Source organism: Corvus hawaiiensis, chromosome 9, assembly GCF_020740725.1.
Source record: "Corvus hawaiiensis isolate bCorHaw1 chromosome 9, bCorHaw1.pri.cur, whole genome shotgun sequence".
Classification (NCBI taxonomy): Eukaryota; Metazoa; Chordata; class Aves; order Passeriformes; family Corvidae; genus Corvus; species Corvus hawaiiensis.
This window is the reverse complement of record NC_063221.1, coordinates 4,099,360-4,118,975: the sequence shown is the minus strand read 5'-3', so window position 1 is coordinate 4,118,975 and position 19,616 is coordinate 4,099,360. Positions and strand designations below refer to the sequence as shown.

General features: G+C 41.8%; 1 protein-coding gene across 5 annotated transcripts in view; it reads right to left on the bottom strand.

Annotated features, from left to right (window-relative positions):
* The window catches only part of TPR (translocated promoter region, nuclear basket protein), a 34,587-nt gene that overhangs the window by 12,414 nt on the left and 2,557 nt on the right, over positions 1-19,616 (bottom strand). For all 5 annotated transcript variants that reach the window (XM_048312586.1, XM_048312589.1, XM_048312590.1 and 2 more), the window contains exons 3-34: positions 19,152-19,225; positions 18,139-18,235; positions 17,714-17,817; positions 16,943-17,107; positions 16,619-16,711; positions 16,418-16,498; positions 15,335-15,422; positions 14,709-14,849; positions 13,876-13,967; positions 12,909-13,106; positions 12,299-12,406; positions 11,559-11,785; positions 10,374-10,537; positions 10,154-10,293; positions 9,919-10,067; positions 9,494-9,656; positions 9,101-9,235; positions 8,217-8,357; positions 7,887-8,055; positions 7,245-7,411; positions 6,875-7,027; positions 6,222-6,338; positions 5,377-5,580; positions 5,103-5,287; positions 4,769-4,916; positions 4,262-4,399; positions 3,529-3,660; positions 3,140-3,270; positions 2,578-2,788; positions 2,279-2,425; positions 1,059-1,257; positions 207-412 (exon numbers count right to left, since the gene is read on the bottom strand). In XM_048312586.1, coding sequence (XP_048168543.1) covers positions 207-412; positions 1,059-1,257; positions 2,279-2,425; positions 2,578-2,788; positions 3,140-3,270; positions 3,529-3,660; positions 4,262-4,399; positions 4,769-4,916; positions 5,103-5,287; positions 5,377-5,580; positions 6,222-6,338; positions 6,875-7,027; positions 7,245-7,411; positions 7,887-8,055; positions 8,217-8,357; positions 9,101-9,235; positions 9,494-9,656; positions 9,919-10,067; positions 10,154-10,293; positions 10,374-10,537; positions 11,559-11,785; positions 12,299-12,406; positions 12,909-13,106; positions 13,876-13,967; positions 14,709-14,849; positions 15,335-15,422; positions 16,418-16,498; positions 16,619-16,711; positions 16,943-17,107; positions 17,714-17,817; positions 18,139-18,235; positions 19,152-19,225 — 4,667 coding nt within the window. The remainder of the gene's footprint in view (positions 1-206; positions 413-1,058; positions 1,258-2,278; positions 2,426-2,577; positions 2,789-3,139; positions 3,271-3,528; positions 3,661-4,261; positions 4,400-4,768; positions 4,917-5,102; positions 5,288-5,376; positions 5,581-6,221; positions 6,339-6,874; positions 7,028-7,244; positions 7,412-7,886; positions 8,056-8,216; positions 8,358-9,100; positions 9,236-9,493; positions 9,657-9,918; positions 10,068-10,153; positions 10,294-10,373; positions 10,538-11,558; positions 11,786-12,298; positions 12,407-12,908; positions 13,107-13,875; positions 13,968-14,708; positions 14,850-15,334; positions 15,423-16,417; positions 16,499-16,618; positions 16,712-16,942; positions 17,108-17,713; positions 17,818-18,138; positions 18,236-19,151; positions 19,226-19,616) is intronic.

Sequence of the window (19,616 nt, the reverse complement as noted above, 5' to 3'; positions counted from 1 at the left end):
CTTGGCTGATTCACAGCGAATGACAGAACTGCCTGCTTGTTGGCACTGGGAATTCTGATTAGGGCAGGGAATTTAAATTAAGTTCTGAATCCTTCCTGAAACCAGCCTGTGTATTTCCAAGAGCAGGGCACGGTGGCACCTGAGTCCAGGCTAGGCACTGGTGGCCTGGCTGCTGTCCCAGGGCTGCCTGTCAGGACTTTTTGTACCTTGTTTGTGGACTCCGGGGGCTCGTCCCGCTGCTCGTGGTGCCGCTCCTGCTGCTCCCGGAGCTCCCTCTCCAGGCGGCAGATCCGCCCCTCGTACTGGGACTTCAGGGCGCTCATCCGCACCTCCAGCTCCGTCTTCTGCTCCTCCAAGGAGCTGCTCTTCTGCTTCCACTCCTCATTTTCCTTTGTGAGCTGTTCCTTAGTACCTGGTGGAACAGGAAAGGGTTCAGCCTCGCTGAATCTGCACACTGAATGCCTGGGTGTTTTACCAGGTCACTGAAGTGTTCTGAACTCCTAAAAATGTTAAGCTACAAGAGGAAATCTGGGAGGCAATTATGCCATTTTTCTATTTAATTGCAATTAAAAAAAAAGAAACCAAAGGTAGAAAAATATATAATAAATATAGATAAATAAAAAACTTAAACAAGTAGTCCCAAAAGAACACGATGTTTTCTGCAAGCTCTTACACCATCATTCCTCTCAGTGACATTTAAAAACAGAGGAGACAATGTGTTTTGCACCTGTACATTTAGGGAAGGGGAGAATTACCCAAGCTGTTACTAGGGCCAATCTGCTCTAATCAACAGAAGGATCAAAAATGGGGGTTATCATGTTGGCTGGCCAAAAGTAAGCAAAACTTTTTCTATGTCCAGTGTACACAGCTAGTTATGTACTTCTAGCATCCCTGGAGGAATTCAATTTCAAACTTTAGAACAATTCCTGCAGCATCTAGCCTAGAAAACACTTTTCAGTAAAATATGAAGCAGGCCATATTTCGCAAGCATCCTGTCTAAAGGTTTTTCCATAGAAATAATCAAAAATCTCTAAGGACAGAAAAAACAATTATAATACCAGCTAACTGTGCAATTTTCTGCTTGGCTGCAAGCAAGGTCTTCCTAGTTTTCTCTTCCTTCTCGGTGATCTGTTGCCTGAGCTGCTCTTCTTGAGTAGTCTTCTCTTGTAGATCTTGATGGAAACGGGCCAGTTCTGCCTGTAGCTGCATTATCTGCTCCTGGAGATTTCTAACTTCAGTTTCCTTTTCTGTTACTGTCTAGGGAGAGAGAAAGATTGCAATTGTTGGCCACAATCAACAACTCTGGCAAATACAGAGCCCAAGTTCCAAGGAGCTGGTATTAGCTGGCCACTGGATTAGGGTTAAAAGGCTTCTTATCAACAACAGGAGTTTGGTCCTCTCTGAACGCAAGAGCTGAAGAACAGCATTCTCTTCCCACTTATTCCAGGAAATAATGTGAGACACACTAGACACAGGATTTAAAGCAGGCTTAAGATCCCTCTTTCCCAAGAACGTAGAGGCCACTTCCCATATTTCTGCGACATGCATTAAAACACCCTCCCATTCTTCACTTGTAGGAACCCAGAATGCAGAGAACATTTCTCTGCCTGTTTTGAAGGGTTCTACCCCCCTGGACAACACTGGTTTTGACCTCTGTCCTTGGAGAAAATTGCCTACCCTCTGGGAAGAATTAGAATCTACACTGGTGTGAACTAGGTTATAGAATACTAGGTAAGATTGTCACAGGGTGAAAAATTGAGAGGATTTGGGTTTGTTAATATAGTAAATAGATAAAAACAAAAAACATCAAAATGGAGGATTGTTGTTCTCCAGACCGTCTTCTACTGCTCCATATTCTGCAGTAGAAGTAGTTTGGGATGATTGGATAAAGAATTCCACAGTTCCTGTCTACGTGACTAGATGATTATTATATGTTGGTGGAAAAGTAAAAATAATGTATGCTTTTAGTGACCATTGGTTGATTTACCTTTAAAAAGGCTGCGTAATCTTGATAATTTGGCATTCTCCTGCATTCTCTGCTCTGTGCTATGTCTGGGTCACGTTAAGTGGCTCTCTGTTTCTCTGATAAGACTTAATAAACAACTATCTGAAAGCAGAGAAGGCTGAAAGTCCCGTTCATCTCTCGGACTCCTGGCAAAGACTCTAAAATTCTCCCCCATCAGGGGAGGCGTAATTAAGGCACGGTCAGTGTCATTCACTGTTACACACTTAGGGCTGCAGTGGAGAACAGTACTCCAAAATTACTCGCTGTTCTTACCTTTTGTAAGCTTTCAACCTGAGTCTCCAAATTCTTTGTCTTCACTTCAGCTTGACCGAGAGTGTCTTTTAGCTCTTGTACTTCCTGGGCAGAAACTTGGTCTTCTTGTTGTTCTGCCAAAGGCTGAGTTGATGCTTCAGCAACCATCTGAAAGGCATCAAGGGGTACCAGGCTGAAGGGGACTATCTAATCACAATGTCATTACTTTCACAAGATGCTTTTGTGTGCCAAGTGACCGGTTTAGAAGTTCTGGGCAAACCCCAGAACTCTAAGGAATGCTCCATTTCAGTTCTATCTACCTTATCATGCTGTGCTTTCAGCTCCTCATACTGAGTCTTGTACCTGCGACCGATTTTCTTGACCTGTGTTATAGTTTTCACTTTCTCCTGTATGTCGGCCACTTTAGCATCCAGTTCTTTCTGCAAAGTGTCCTTTTCTGTTCTTATTTTAGTTACTTCATCCTTCAGGCTCTGGACAAGATTCTGGCTTGTAGTCAAAGATGCATTAGTTCTAAATGACAAGAGATCAGAGGGAGATGCAAACAAGATGCTTGAAAACATATCTACGTTTCAATATCACTTATTTATGCAACATCACAGGCATTATCTGTAGTGGATTATGTTTTCTAGGATTTTGCACTACAGAATAGAAATCATTCTACAATATATTACTTTGGAATGATTGCAGCTAATAGCTTGCAAAACATCTCTCATTTCACCTTACCTGCTTGTTATCAAGCCACTGAAAGAATACCAAAGGTTTCACAGTTACATGGAGACAAGAAATTACACTTCCACATACAGCTATAATTAGAATCTTTTGCTTTGCACAAAACCTTTTACAAATTGACTAATACCACACCTGGCAACTTCTGCTTTAAGCCTGCCTGTTTCTTCACTCATCTGTTGGACACGCTTGGCATTTGCCTCCTTCTCGGAGAGCAGCTTTCGATACTCTTCGAGATCGGTGTCCTTCTGCTGGCTCAGTAAGTGCTGAAAGAGGGAGAAAATGGGCATTTTTGTAAAATGATTACACAGTTATAGCCAGAAAATCTCTTTGAATTAGAGCCACTGCTTTTGCATTTTGATATGGAATAGCCAACTTTGAAGCTGCATGAACAAAGCTTTAACATTCAAACGTATTTCTTAGTTTTTTATTCTGCATAAGGAAATGTAGCACTTTTTTTTAGTTGTTTGACTGGTGGGGCCTTTTTTCCACACAATGTTCTTTGAAAGGAGGCATTCCCCCACCTGAGTCCGGGCTTTCCAGCGTTTAACATCCTCTTCCAAGAGCTTTTTCTCTGCCTGCAGCATCCCACTCTTCTCACTGAGCTCAGCATTCGACTCTTGCAGGGGCAGGATGTCTGCCTCGAGCTTGCGTACCTGGGAAAGCAAAGAAAGGGCTTACACTCTGCATCTCAGGAAACGGAAGGAATCCCTCAGGAAAAAGTCATGACAGAGCTTATTTCCCAACTCTCGGCCTTCCAGTGGTCAGCTAGAGGAAGAGAAAAGGACAAGGACAACAGCAGGGGATGATCTTACAGAGAAAAAAAATATTGGTACAACTTCCCAATCTTAGATGCTCACTCTCACTTTGGTACAGGAGAGATTATTAATGTTAAAATCCAAGGCACTGGATTCCATTAAAATAAGCACCATCTCCCTTTTAAACCCTTAATAAAGCTGTGGTCTGTTTTGTATGTATTCTTGCGCCATTTTTAGTTTAATTGCTGATAATATCCTTGTTCCTGCTACACCTCTAGCCACGGATAAACACTGACTTTCGGGTTCACGTAAATGGAACTGAACCTCAAGCTTTCCAATGTCTTTTAAAATTCAAACTAGAAAGTTTCCTCACTAGTGTATGACTTCAAGGAATAATTAAAATCTAAATCATGTATTTACCATAACTAGCAATGGTATATCCAGACATTTAACTCATACACTGAATATCTGACAGGTTTATGTGAAGCTCAGTACTAACCTTTGCTTGTATCTGCTGTAGCTCTTGCTCCAGCCTCTCCTTCTCCTCCCTTAACATCTTGTTGGTTTCTATGAGTATGTTCATGGTCTCAGTTTTCTTCATCAATTCTTCATGCTGTGCAATAGTTTTTGCTGTTACCTGTGGAAAGATTCAACTCAGTCATTTGTTTTGCTTGCACGTGCACATCTACTCCACCTGGATCTGGTATAACGCCACCTTGGGAAGCTATCACGGCATTTGTTATCTCACGTGTACATTCAAAACAAGTAAATACGACTTAAGAAGCAGGAGATGGGGGGGAAAAAAGATAAATGATCTTTTCCCTAATTATGAGATTTTGGAATTGCCACGCTTTCTCACAAGACTCAGAACAAGACACTCCATTTTGTTATAAGGAATCCCAGTCCAAAAACCCCCAAATTCTTTTAAAAATTCATTTCTGGGCACAGGCAGCCCCCGAACAGCCCTGTACTCATTGAAATCACAAGCACTAACCCCCAGCCATACCTGCACCTTCTCCCTCTCAGCATTGAGGCTGTCCTGCAGCTCCTGGAGCTCCCTCTCCAGGTGCTCCACTCTCTGGCGGTACCGCAGGCTCTCCACCTGCGCCACCTCGAACCTCGTCTCAGCAATCTCCTTCTCCCGACGGATAAACCTGCAGGGAGGAGTTCAACACCACATCACACCAGGAAAATGTTCTCATGTAGTGCAACCACCTCCTACCTAGCAAAAAAGCACTTGAATTTTTAGTATTATCCTTCAAGTATGAAGTAATACAGAACTATTTAAGCTCAAATCTAATTTATAACCCCCAGGAGAAGGAACCCAGAGCTAAGGTTACCTAAGAATCTCCAAGATTTGTTCCTGGGATTTGCCTTCCTCACTAAGAGAAACATTTGCTGCAGTTGGGATGGCTTCTTTCATGGAAGTCACCATCTTATTGCTCATGCTCTCCAGCTGCTCATGTAATAATCGATTTTGTTTTTCCAGATCCTCACAGCGGGATGCAAGTTTTGAAGCCTCATCCTACAACAAAATCATTCATGGACTGTGATTTCTGTGGCTGAATTTCTATTAACTGAAAAAACCCACTGACACAGCAAAGCTCATCACACCTTGATCATTCTCTCTCTCTCTTCCCAGGAGGCTTTGGATTCCAAGAGCTCAGACTCCACTTTCCGAGCAGCCTCCTCCAGCTGCTGCCTCACCGCTGCGTTCTTGGCGACTTGTTCTTTGATGGCCTGTAGTGCCTCCACATCAGCAGCATGAAGCATCAATTCCCGCTCATATTTGTTCTGAGCTTCAGAAGCCATCATTGCCTGCACAAAACCAGAATAAATAAACTCTGCTACCCTTACTTTGTATGTTTGACATGTACAAAGAGACAAAATCAGTGACCACAAAGCAAAAAGAAAACCACTGTTCAAAACCTCTGCTATTCTCAAGGACAGGAAACATGGAAATGCTCATCTACTATATTTGGGGTTGGATTAAACAGCCAGAAGTTTTTCAACATCCTTGACACCGATTAGTGCTGCTGAAATGCTCATCTGCAGAAAAGTAAATTCCCTTTAAAAAACAAGGCAATAATCTTATCAGCTGCTGGTAAATATCACATTGCCCCACAGCTGCAAAAGATGACAATTATGTTTTGGGTTAGAAAAATACTTTCCCCATTGTCTTAGGGGGAACATTTTCTGCTCCCTCTTCAGGACATGGAGGCAGCAATTAATTAAAACCAGCTAATTACAGTCCCAAACAAATCTTTTTACATAATGAAACGGACCTTAGAGACAGAAATCTATTGCATTCAATAAGCAGCTGCTCCCAAAATAGAGAATGTGCTCTCCCAGCACTTTTCCTGCCTCCAGCAGTCCCTGAGTAACAGCTTAGAGTTCAGCTGAAAGTTAACACGAATTTTGCTGTCCCTGGCTAAAACAGGCAAACACCACAAACATACCTGTTCCTGGCAGTCCCTCCTGGCCTGTTGTTCATTATTCAGAGCTGTGCTGGCTCTCTGAAGAGCTTCCTGAACTTCTGACTGCACAGCTGACAGACTCTTCTTCAGTTCTGAAAGCTGCAGTGACAGGGGAACAACAAAAACAAAGTAAGAACAAACACAGGACTAAGTCGCAAAGTATTTGGCAGAGTACTGAACACATTCATAATGGTAATTATTTTATTATTTATAGATTAAAATTAGTATTAAAAGAGACAAATACTTTCTGTATTTTGACTTATTAATATACAGAGCTCTTTCCCAGTAAAAATATAATCCTTTACTTTCCGAGTTGGACCTGCAGTAATTCTAGTTACAGTCATTTTGTATCCTTCTGAAACCTCTCACAAAGGCTGTTACTTATGTTTTCCTGCTCAAAGCTCACACTGAGAGTGACACCTTTAAAAACACAATCGCTCCACTGAAGTGACACTCTTAATGTACTGCCCAAGTTTGGAAACCTTTCACAAATTCAGGCACCCTGTGTACACTCTGAAAGATCTGGTTCAGGGCACTGCTGTACTGTGAAACCCAAGTGAAGCTGAGGAAGCTTTGTGAAAGGCCATTCCTGGGGACTCTCTACCAGGGGGTCTAAGGTGGGGGTCAGTACATACCTGTTGTTCCATGTTCTCCACAGCTTTACGCTTCTCCTCCTGCAGTTCTTGTTTCTCTTTTTCTGACTCCATCAGCTTCTTTTCCAGCTGTGCCTGATATTCCGAAGACTCCTTCAGACGAGCTTCAACTGTTGTACGAACTTCCTCTGTCACCTTCATTAAAATCCATCATGAGATCCATTTTTTATCCCATTAAATACATTATTCTGATAAAAAACTGCAATTTTATTAACAATTTAAAGCCAGAATAGGTATTCTCAGCATCTAATTTAGAACAACAACACTGAAATTGTGGAGAATCACAAACTGCAATGAAGTTTTGCTCTAACAAACAATTAAAGTAAATAAAAATAAGTAATTAACGACTTACTTCTTTTTCCTTATTGAGGGATTCTTCCAGGCTAAGAACCATGGCCCTGTACTGCTCCACATTACTGGAACTAGTCTTGAGCCTCTCTCTCAGGTCATTGACTTGTTCCTCAGCTTGTCTCAGCCGACTTACAAGGTCATCCACATCTTCATTTGTACCAGGCTGACCTGCAATAGTAGAACACATTCATTAACTGAAGTTCAACTTAGTTTTAAAACCACTGTTCTCTTGAAAAGCGAAGTAATATTAGGATAATAACATGATAAAAACAATTATTTTCACAAAGCTTCCCTAAATAAAAACTGTAACCCCTCACTAAAATAATGGATTACAATTAACATTGTTGACTATTTAAAACTATGTAACCTAATACATGTAAGCTCCTTCAAATAAAAATAAAAGGAATCCTTTAAGAAGCTTTCCTTTATTTTTCCCCTTTGTCAAAGACTGCTTGGATGTGAATTTTACATTAGCAAATCATGCTGGTTATCATTTGTCTGAGTATGTGATTGCAGTAACAAAGAGGTTTATTATTTAGTGTACTGTTGTCCCAATTCTAACTATTATGGACTGTGAATTTTACCATTTTGCAGATGGTAACGCTTAGCATGAAGAGAAATTAACTGTGGAGGAAGATTTTACCCTTCCCTGGAGGCCTCTGTGAGGACTGGGATGTGAGCTGGGCCTCAGTGTTGTTCAGCTGCTGTTTCAGCATGGCGTTTTCCTTCTGGGTGTTCTTCAGGAGCTCCTTTGTGTTGATGTGACGGTTGGTCTCCGTCTCCAGCTGCCTCTTCAGGTCCAGGATATGAACCTGCAAGCACAAGGTTCTCCAGCTTGCAATGATTCCCAAATGGCACAGGGGCCGAGCGCGGTTCTGCATGCATGTCAGGTATGGAGAAGAGCACACTGCACTCTGGCAGAAGCACCTGGGGCTTTGTTTTCCTCCAAACGAGTGCAGCAGTTTCCACTCACCTCTTGATTCTTGGTAAGGGAATGCCTTTGTTCCACCTCACTTTCCAGTTTCTTCTCCAGCTGAGATATCTCACGCTCCAGCTTTTCTATCTGATTATTGAGTCTCTGCTTTGTTTCTGTCTCAGATCGCTCCAGTATTCCCTGAGAAAAGAGCACAATGCACTTTGCTGACAACACACCTCAGTAATTTTCTTCTGAATTGCTGCAGCGCTTCATACAAAGTTGTCACAATACTTCTCCCATCAAAAAAAATAATTAAAGAATAGGCAGATACAGAAAATGATGAAAAGTAGCACTTCAAATGTTTGACTTAGCTTTGAAGTTTTTTTTAATAATGTTGATACAATAGATATTATTAGAAGAAAATCTATTATCCAGTCTAAATGCTATGGATTTAAAAACCTCCAAAAGATCTACTAGAGAAATAGAAGTCAGTCACATGATAAAATGGGCATCCTTAAATACACTCTAAGTGTCAATATACCTTATAATAAATTAGATAAATGTAGAAAAGTAAATATAACATAACAGCAAAATAAACTACCAAGGCAGGCACTGGTAAATTTTGCTATCATAAAAATTAACATTACAAATTCTTTCCTTTCACTTTGTTTCATATGTGTTGTTACCATTTCATTGTGAAAACCTTTCTCATCAACTCAGAAATCTCAGGACATTGCCCAGGTAAATAACAGAGTATCGTAATGTAGGACAGGAATCCCAAACTTGCTGAAACAAGTTGCTGAAGTATTTTATGTCACATTGACTTGTAACCACATAAAAATCCCAGTCAAGACCATGACTCTTTTATTTGATTTTCATGGGTATTTATAGAAAAGCCTGACAGACAGACCCAACCCGGGCATAAGAATAGCACCACATACCTGAATTGTTCTCAAATTTGTGAGCAGCAAGTTCTGTCCTCTTTGTTCAACCAGCAGAGAGTCACGTTGCTGTGTCAGACGCATGTCTGACATCTTCAGGATATCCTTCTCTTTTTTCAAGTTTTCTACTCTCACCTTTAAGACAGCAAATAATAAGAACTTTGTTGCCAATCCCAAGTCCAACCCTTAAATTTAGTATTATTTTAAAATCCATGTGAATTGAACCAAGAACAGTAAGAACAGCACTACTGGACATTCCGCTTTCCCTGCAAACTGAAACACCTTGGAATGTTGTTACGTCTCCACTCTTCACTTGAGACATTTCAGGATAATCATAAGGAAAACTCTCGTGCTACCTTGGGATACCCCGCAGTGCCACACACTGTTACTGACCTCAGCCACTGCCAGTTTTTCGTTTGCTCCCCTCAGGTCCTGAGTCATGGTGTTAATGATCTGCTCCTGCTTCTGAGTGGTTGCTGTGAGCTTCTGGGTTCTCTCGTGCAGGGAGGTGATTTCCCGGCGATAGGCTTCCACATTGTCCTGCAGCATCTCGTACCTTCCAGGGAACACAGGAAAGCCAGTCTGCCACATTGCACTGTCCAGCTCACCAGGGGCATGCACACAGCTGTGTGTTTCATGGTTTAATGCTTCAGTTTGCACATACGTGCCTCACTCAACTGCAGCTTCCATTCTTGATCCCACCTGCACTATTTCCTTTATGTTCTTACACAGAATTGACAGTATCAATGTTTAACTGAGCAAACAATATCAAGCAGCCAGAGAACATGTAAGGCAATGATATTACATAGCTGAATTACCGTTTGGAGGCAAATTCCAGCTGTGTGGATATCTTGGCATTTTGTGACCTCAAGTCTGTGACCTGCTGCTGAAGCTTTTCATTCTGTTCATTCAGCAGCTTGTCGTTCTCTGCCTTTTCTTTTTTATAGTTCTCAAAAACTTCCTGCAACTGCAACAAAGAACAGACATAAAAGTGCTTACCAAGTGTAAAAAGAAATAGGGACAGCTTTGTGCAGTGTCTGCTGAAAAATGTACCTGCTTAAGAGCAGCCTTGGCCTCCACAGTCTCCACGGACTCACTCATGGACACTGGAGCAGGAGTCGCCATGGACTGAGGTAAATTCGGGCGCTTTGGAGTAGATGTAAGACAGATCTCCTCTGGTAACGTACCTGAAGCTACAAAAAGGTAAAGGGGGTTTTAAAGCAACACTTCTGCTTGCCACAGCAGATATTAACAGCTCCTGCAGCCTGGGTACCTTGCAGAGGAATGATGGCCCCCGTGGTCTGGGTGAGCAGGATGCGGTACATGTCCCGCTGGCGGACGATGGACTCCACGAGCTGCAGCTGGCGCTGCCGCGACTCCCGCAGCTGCTGCAGCTCACTGAGAGCCTCATCCAGCTGGCTCTGGAGCTCTGAGATCCTGAAACAACAACAGCTGCCTTCAGCAACATCACAGAGGCACATCCAGGTGCTCCAGGCCCCTTCCTTCTAGAAGGACAGTGAGGGGCTGGAGTGTGTCCAGGAAAGGGAACAGAGCTGGGGAAGGGGCTGGAGCACCAGGAGCCACTGAGGAAGCTGGGAAAGGGGCTCAGCCTGGAGAAAAGGAGGTTCAGGGGGGACTTTCTGGCTCTGCACAACTCCCTGACAGGAGGGGGCAGCCAGGGGAGGTCAGGCTCTGCTCACTGGGAACAAGGGACAGGATGAGAGGAAACCGCCTCAGGCTGTGCCAGTTGGACATCAGGAAGAATTTTTTCACAGAAGGGGTTGTTAAGCATTGGAAGGGGCTGCCCAGGGAGGTGTTGGAGTCCCTGGAGGTGTCCAAGGAAGGCCTGGACGTGGCTCTCAGTGCTCTGGGCACAGCTTGGATTCGATCCTGGACATCTTTCCCAAACTTAGTAACTCTGTGAACCTGTGACAGAATCCTCTGAAGTTCTAGGAGACAGGCCTTTGGGCTGCCATGTGTAGATGAAAAAGAAAGCAGGCCTCTTCCTTGAACACCAGAATTCTATTCACATGAGTAACTTCCAGAATGTCAGTAGCATGAGCAGAGAGTCAGACTGAGAACCTTTCACAGAGAATTCCATTACCTGTGTCCTTCACAGTAGTGATTTAGATATGCACACATGCAGGTTTTTGTTCAGCTAACAGGAATGAAAACTTATCTTTTTGAAAAGCAGCTCTGTTGTATGAAATCAGTCACAAGAAGTCTGACAATTATTTTTACTTCAGGTTTTGATGACAGGACCTATTATAAGATATAAAGCTATAAAGCCATTTTAATATAAACCTGAAGGTCCTGTAGCTTAATAAGAACTGCTTTTATGAGTTACATAGCTGCTGCACACAATTAATAACAATCAGAAGTGAAAAACTGAACAATGCTTGAATGAATCCCTGTTACTACTTCGTACAAAGTTAATGAAAATGAAGGGGTGACCTACTTAGATGATGTCGTTTCTTGCTCCTCTTTTTCTCTTGCCTCCCCCAGCTCCCGAAGAGCCACCAGGAGACGCTGATTCTGCTGCTGAAGCTCTTGGATATTTCTGTAGGAGACCAGGTGTTGAGTGATCACTTCAGAAGAGCTGCTGATGTCAGCAGAGCTCACTGCTTCATCACGGATCACGTGGTTGCCTCTGGCTTCTTCCAGTTCCATTAACAGCACACAGATCTGAAAGAGAACAGTCCTCCTGTAAGGCCTGCACAGACTCTAAAGTTTGCTCTGAAAAAGAACATATTAGAAATAAAGGACTTGGAAATTAAGGGGTTTTCCCTACGATGTGCAGACAATTACTATCGATAAATTCTTGTAAGATAATAATATGACGGAAAATATAGCTTGACAAAAAGCAACAAGATCAGAAGTACATAAAGTGTTCCATTCTGTGAACAGACCACAATCTAACAAAGAAATGATACAGATGAGTGAGTTTTCCATGTCAGACGCTTAACGATATTATCCTAAAGCAGCACCACTTCTATCCAGCTAAACTTAATCCACTTTTGAATGCAGAAGTACCATGCTGTCCTGAGGAGAAGCTTTAAAGTCACCAAGGTACTTAGGACAACCAAAGTCTCCATGACTGTGGCTGAACACAACTTCCAAGTAAACGTCAGAAATGCAGCAGCACATGAATAAACCAATTGCAAACAGCACATTTAACCACAGCAACATTTCTTCTACCTGCTGGGAGAGATCCTTCACTTGCGCTTCCAGTCTCTGGCTCTCCCTCTCAAAGAAGGAGGCGTATTTGTTGGCTTGGTCCGCGCTGTCCTGCAGGCGACGGATCTCCTGCAAGCACACCAACAGGAGCAAACATCACATCTCAACCGGACACATTCCTTTCCAGAGAGGTAATAGCTTGTGCAGACACGCCTGGGGAACCAAATTGCTCCTTATAGTTATGCTCCCAAGATTAAACTCCAGGTGTTCCGGAATCAAAAGCCACGTTCTTTTGTGCTGTATTGGCGTATGCTTTAAAACTAGTGGGACGGGAGCACTGAAGTCCAATTTTACGCCAAATAAACACTGAACTTTGTTTACAGTGAACCTACTCCCTCAGAAAACCAGAGACTGTAAATCACCATTATAAAAAAACTACAAGATACATTGGTTCTGCAAAATACTTTGCACAGTTCCAGAAATCACAAGCCAGGAAGTCCAACACATCTTTTCCCATAATTAAAGTTGACTGAAAGATCCATTTCATACACTACAACAGCAGTTAGGTTTAAAGATTTGAAAATTATTTTTTTTTTCCAAAACTATACATGCTCTTTTATTTTATACTGACCTTCATAGCTTGTTCAAGCTTTGCAGACAAACTTGCAACAGCTTTTTGGGAATGCTCAAATTCTTCACGCTGACGTTTTAAGATTGGGGCTTTGGCTTCTACTTCCTGCACTATTTCATCCAAATATTTATTGAGTCTCTTATTCTCCAGCTTTTCCATATGCAACTGATCCTGAGTTTCTACATAGGCATTGTACAGCTGCAACAAAAAGGTTTTGGGCTGTTTTTGATACGTCTGTACAGATCTCTAAAGAACCACTGGTAATGATACAGTTCATACCTTAAGGCACTACAATTTTATGCAACTCTGAACCAGTTAATTCAGAAAAACAAGCTGGACTTCTAAAATATGGTTTTAGGACTCCTATCACAGCAATGAAGTTACACATATTAATTTTAAAATGGCAAACTTTATAGTGCAACTGTCTGCAATAAAAGAATTCTACTTAAGAGGCACAAGTCTTAAGCAGGTTTAAGACAACAGAAATATCAAAACCAGTAACACAGCATAAAGGAATTTAATGTCTGGACAAAACAATCAATAACAAACAATGACAATACAAATTGCATAACCAGAAGTGTAAAAACCCCTAGAATCTGTATGACCTATCATTATGCTAATTTTTTTGCAAGTATAGGCCAAAAGCACAGCAGTACAGATGAAAAATTACGTAAATAAGCAAAAAACAAAAAAAAGGCTGCTCCTGCCAAAAATGCATAAAGAAAGTAAGTTTATATTAACAAACCCCATTTATTTCCAAATTTGCTCTACTAAAGAAAAACTGTAAGGCATGTTGAAAAATATCGCAGTAACTTAGCAAGTGAAGTCTGTCTCAAGTAAGATTTCCTTGCCTCCATCAGGCATGACCCCAAACCCAAAGAGTGCCCCAAGCCAGCACCTTTCCATTCTCAGAGCATCACTGATGGCATCCAAGGGCTTTGCTGCTGGAGAGGTTGTGCTCACTCACCTCAGTTAACTTCATGCCAGGCTTGACCACTTTGGCCACTGCTGCAGCAGTGGGAGACATGGCTGCCAGCTCCTCCTCGGACAGGATGGCTCCTGGAGACACAACCCCACAATTACCATCCAAAAGCTGCAATAATCCCCACCAGAAATACTCTTAAATATCATATCTGACTGGCTTTATTTGAATTGCTGAAAAGCTGTTGCTACTAGGACTCCTAAAATTTAAATATTTTCAGAACATGAGCAGTCGAAATAGCTGGAGAAAGGCTTAACCTCAGGTTTATCACACTGTTAGAGGTTTGGAGTAGCAGAGCACTGGTTTATTTTCACTAAATTAACACAGGGATAGAGCAAATGTACTCCATGCCTCTGTTCCTTCCTGCTCTCTATCCTTTAGAAACTATGGACATGCAGCAAACAACAAAAAAGACAGAGCTAAAACAGTGAATACTGAGCAAGATTTAATGTCAAACAGAAATTTAAGGACAGAGTTTTGTTTCCTGTTGCCTTTTTTTTGAAGAGGAAAATAAGAATAGCTTATCTCCCTCTCCAGAAAACCACTAAAAGCATGATGATTCAGCCTTGAAGAAAAGTTTCCTCTCCATTTTCTTTGTTTTGATAACAGATTAACAAAAGAACTTCAAAAAACACTAAGACAGATATGCACTTTCTGCTGAGGGGAGCATATTTATATACATATATAAGCATATGTATATATATGAAAAACCTTCTAAAATGAATTATTAGAAATGACCAAAGATGAAGTTAGATTAATGCAGCTGGTTCTTACAGAAATTCAGCACAGCATTTCCTTGAAAGATGATAAACACCCACCTTTGCGCTTTGTAGCCGACAGTAAATCATTGGCATTCTCCAGCTCCTTCTCCAGCTTACTGATCTTCTCTCTCAGCTCCTTCTCCATGACAGCTTTTGACTCCTCCACCTCAGCCAAATGCTCCTGGGCTGCTTTATTAGCTAAAATTAAATCAGACAAGCAGGTTGTGTGTTGTGATTGGTTTTATTTTAAAAAAATCAAAATTTACCTGTGTACCTTAAATTTTACTTTATATGATCTGCAGAAGTTCACGCTGGTAAGAAAACTCAACAGTGTGAGAAAAGCATGAACCACTGCCTATCATCTTTGCTTAGAAAAGGGCAAAAATATGAACTGTTCTTAGCAGTGAAAAGGAATCTAAACTAAAAAACTAAAGTGAAGACATATCTTGCAAAATTAGACTGTTTCATCAAAATCCATAGTAAAATTCCAGGAGTATTTGAAAATACTTCCCCAAATAGCAGTAAATTCAACTAGTCAGGTACAACTTTTGTTACAAAGGGACTGGTATTTCTATCACCCCAAAAGCCCAAGGAAATTCCTTTCAGGAACACAAAACTCCCATTTTTCAGAGCACCAAGGTACTCCAAGGAGCCCAACTGCTCTCCTCCCTTTGCCAGCTTACCTTCACCTGCTTCCTTCAGGAGCTTGTGCAGCTCTTCCACTGCTCCTGTCAGCTCCTTGCTCTTTGCCTCTGAGTCATCAGCAGCACTCTGAAGAAAGTTTAGTTCACCTTTAGTATACAGCAACAGCAACCCCACGTTTACAAGAAAGCTTAAACTGACCACAAATTATGAGCAGAGTTTTCTGAGTAAAATGCTGAAAGATTCACCTAAGCTGGACAATCCCTTCCATGCGGATTAAGTCTCACTTTGATGCAAACTGCCTACCTGAGAGTAAGAAGCATCAGACACTGATTTGATGTGACAATTCCCAATACAATGTATGACCTTTAGCTGTTTACAGCTACTGCTGGCTCTTTCCTTTTCACTAAAGAAAACCGGGAATTTTCAATACTCTATTTCAAACAGTCTGAAAAAGTTGGTATTTTTAGGGACTCTTAGACAACAGTTTATGTTTCTGTGCTTCCAGCTTCAGATCTCCGAGTGCAAAGCTCTACAATGTTTATTTGGGTATCTGTGCAAGAAAGCTCAAAGCAGAGCTCAGTAACCTGGGCATTAAAGTGTGCAAACCAAAGAGCAAGCAGTTGTACACTTTAGTTGACTTAGTCAGAAGGTTACAGGTATTTTTCACTCTTTGAGCCAACAGAACAAACAATACTACTTGTTTACATGGTGTGTCTTTGACACAGCACAGGACATTCAGCTGGGTCCTAACCAGGTCACCAACACCTGCAGTGTTCAGAAATGAACTTCTAACTCTGAAAAATCTCTTCCACAGTCACACTTTCCAATAGATCCTAAGACATAACCACATTTTTACAACATGAAACCTCAAAATAGTTGGCAAAAAATTACTATTTCAACCCCAGTTTTGCTTATTCTCCAAGATCATCCAAACAATGTAAGAGTCTAAATGCTGAGTAAGACAGCTGCAAAGAAAACAATGCTTTGGATGTTTCACAAAATCCTGCAAAGGAAGTTAGCCTTTCCCACATCCACATTTTGTGGGGAAAAAAACTCCAAATTGGCCTGCATTGCATAAGATTTGGCCCCTACTACAGTTACAACAGAATTAACAAACTCACCTTATACAAGTTGGATAATTTCATGTGGGCATTCAGTTCATTGTGGAATCTCTCCTCCATGCTTGCCTGCTGCTCTTTTGCCTGGCAAATGAAAGAGGACACAGGGTAGAGGAGCATTCCACTATTTCTATTTCACTCATCATATTATTTGATTTGTAGAAGCAACTGGAATGCTGTTTCATGTATTTCAAGCTGTCTCACCTCCTTCAGTTTATTCAAGAGTTCTTCCACATGCTTCTGGAGGTTTTCATTTGACTGTTTCAAGCTGTTCACCTGTTCCTCCATTCTGGAAACCTATTCCGAGAAGAAATAAGAACACCATAGAAAATTTGTAGTTCCTAGTCCAGTTTCTTTTAGAAAATACCTGTCTCGTTGTTTTTAATCTACAAATAAAAACAAACCCAAAAGTTGCTGAAAGAGCAGAAAGGGTCACTCAAATAGAGTTATTAAAGTACTTGGCTTTCTTTAATACAGTTAATCAGGTGGTATAATTTCTAAGAAATGACAATTCAATAATTACATTACCTCCTCCTTTTTGTTCTCCAGATTACATTTGAGCTCCAGGATTTCATTGCCTCTCTCCCTGGCAGTATGGAGCAGTTCATCTGTTTTGGCTTTCAGCTCAGCATTCAGCCACGTGTTCTGGCTCTGCAGCAGCTCTTTTTCTTGCTCCAGCCTTTTCTCCCGGTACTGAAAAGAGAATTGCACAGTAGGATTGTAGTGGTTCCACGGAAAAGAAAGCAGCCAGTTCAACTACTCTGATTAGAGGAGGAGTAGCAAAATGTACTGTCATTTGGTAAATACAGGCAATGCTCCTTATCACACTGGTAGTAAGTTACAACTATCAAGCAACAAGCAATTCCTGCCATTTGAGGGAGTTTCCTCCAAGTTGACATTAGCTGGGAACATGAACTAGATTAGAAGCCTTTTAGAGGAAATTAGTTATGATATTGACATTTTTGTCCCTTCCTCCTCTCTTTATGGAGTTTATTCTGCCCACAGAGTAATGGTACAGGTTCACAGCTAATTATTTTTCTCCTTTGTACCTCCCTTCACGAAGGAGCAGCCACCACTGCCACCAAGGAGGCCTGGACATGCTTGCCCAGCCCGATACCCCAGGTCTTCTAGGAATACACATCTCACTTCCAGTCACAGACACCAATTGTATAATAAAAGAACCTGCTATAAATAACAGCTGCTCACTTGACCTACTTTCTAAGGAATTACAACAAAATGATGATTACATCACACACAAACAATGCAGAACACACACTGAGCTGATAAAGCCCTACTCACCTTCATGGAAACGTCTGATGTTTGAAGCTCATCCAACTTCAGCTGAAGTTTTGCCTTTTCTGTGTTTGCCGCTGTGAGCTTTTCATTTAAGCGTTTAACGTCCTCTGGAGGAGGAAAATCAGTGTTAGAAAAAGCTGTTGCATAACAGCTTTAATTACTAAATTGTAAAGAATGACAACAGTCAAGATACTTTGGATGTAATTGTATGTTGGGCACTGAGATATTGTATAAGGCATGTTTTTAAACAGAGAAAAACAAGCACCAAACTGCTGGTTTTCTGCAATTACTGTGTTATTTCCTGCCTTGTTTCCTTTCCTCTAAACAGTTTCCTGCTAAACCAGTATTTGGTGCTGCAGGTACAAACTGCATGTTCCATTCAATTCAGTTGTTCCAGCAGGTTTTATTTGGCTTTAAAATGGCTGTACCATTTAAATGTTCAACTTCCTGAGATCGCCTTTCAGTTGTTCGGAACAAGTCTCTCTTCTCAGCTTCCAGTTCTTCCTTCTCTCGACTTAACTGGCTCTGAAAAAGATTGCAGAAGGGCACTAAAGAAATGTGATCAGCTCTGTGGAACAGTTTATAGCCACTACATACGCTCAGAATCACAAAGCAGCAAGCTAAACCTCAGTGAGTTACCCTAGCCAACTGAACACTGGGAAAAGAGGCTTAGAGTGAGCAGACAAGTCACAATGGAATTGTTCAAAACTGCATTTCCATTTCATATTCTTGGAAGGACAGCTGTGATAGTCAAGAATTTACTGCAACTGTTTTATTTGGTTAAATAAAAGGGGTAACAGAGTAAACAAGGAACGAGCACGTGCATCAATATAAAAATCCAAACCAAGGCAATAATCTTGGATCAGTTACAGGCTGCACTGTCTCTGCCCTCAAGGTACCACTACAAAGCACCTCAGTCAGGCTCAGATAAGCTGCTCTGGGGAAACAATCAGATCCATCTTATCATCGTGGAAAAATCAATCCCATCAACTTGTGCTGTTTAGCTTCCTGCTCCAAAATTACTGTTCTGCTGGATCAGTCAGCTCAAGTGACTCATCCTGCAACCCAGTGACTTTTGGGCAAAACACAAGGAAAACTGTGCCAGAGTGTGGGAAAGGATGGAGGAAAACAGAATGCTTGTTTATACCTTTGTCTGAATTTTGGGGGTTTGGTTTAAAGTCACTTCACAACAGGTTGCAGCTGGAATGGAACGATCCATCCAAACTCAAACAAGAGCACCTGCTCACCTGTCATTCAGTTTGCTAAAACCCCACCTTTTACTTCAACACTTCCTGCACACATGCCCCATGGACATGTAAATATCTCCATGAGCTCCTACTGGTACCGATCTTGATTCTTCATTGGGAACTGAGTGCATTCTGTGCTGCAAAGGGCCACGGGAGCCACAGGATTTCAGTTCCTGGCCACGTCCTGGCAGTACCTGAACGGCTGCGTTCCGGTCCTGGGCAGCCTCGAGCTCCTTGTTCTTCTCGTTGAGCACCTTCAGCTGCTCATCTGGGGGGGAAGGAACAGCAGTGAGGGACCTCCACTAGAACGTGACAGAATTTGCTCTCCAAATGCAACGGAGTCAAAATTTCCCAGACAAACATTTTTAACAAAAGAGAAAGAAAAATTCCAGACCTCACTCTGGACTGACCAGGGCTACTGAGGCAGACTAAGGCAATCCTTAGAGCAGAAGCACCTTTCGTGAGGATCCATACATAGCCCACTGTACTGTTACTACACAGTAAGCTGTTGCAGTGGGGATACTGCAACACGCATAGATCAAACCAGGAGTCCCGTGGAAAGGAAATATATATGGACGGACAGATTCCCGATAGCTGTTTCAGAGAGCTTTATTTCTCCGGCCGCACGGCCGGGGCTGTGCTCAGGAACTGTTCCAGTC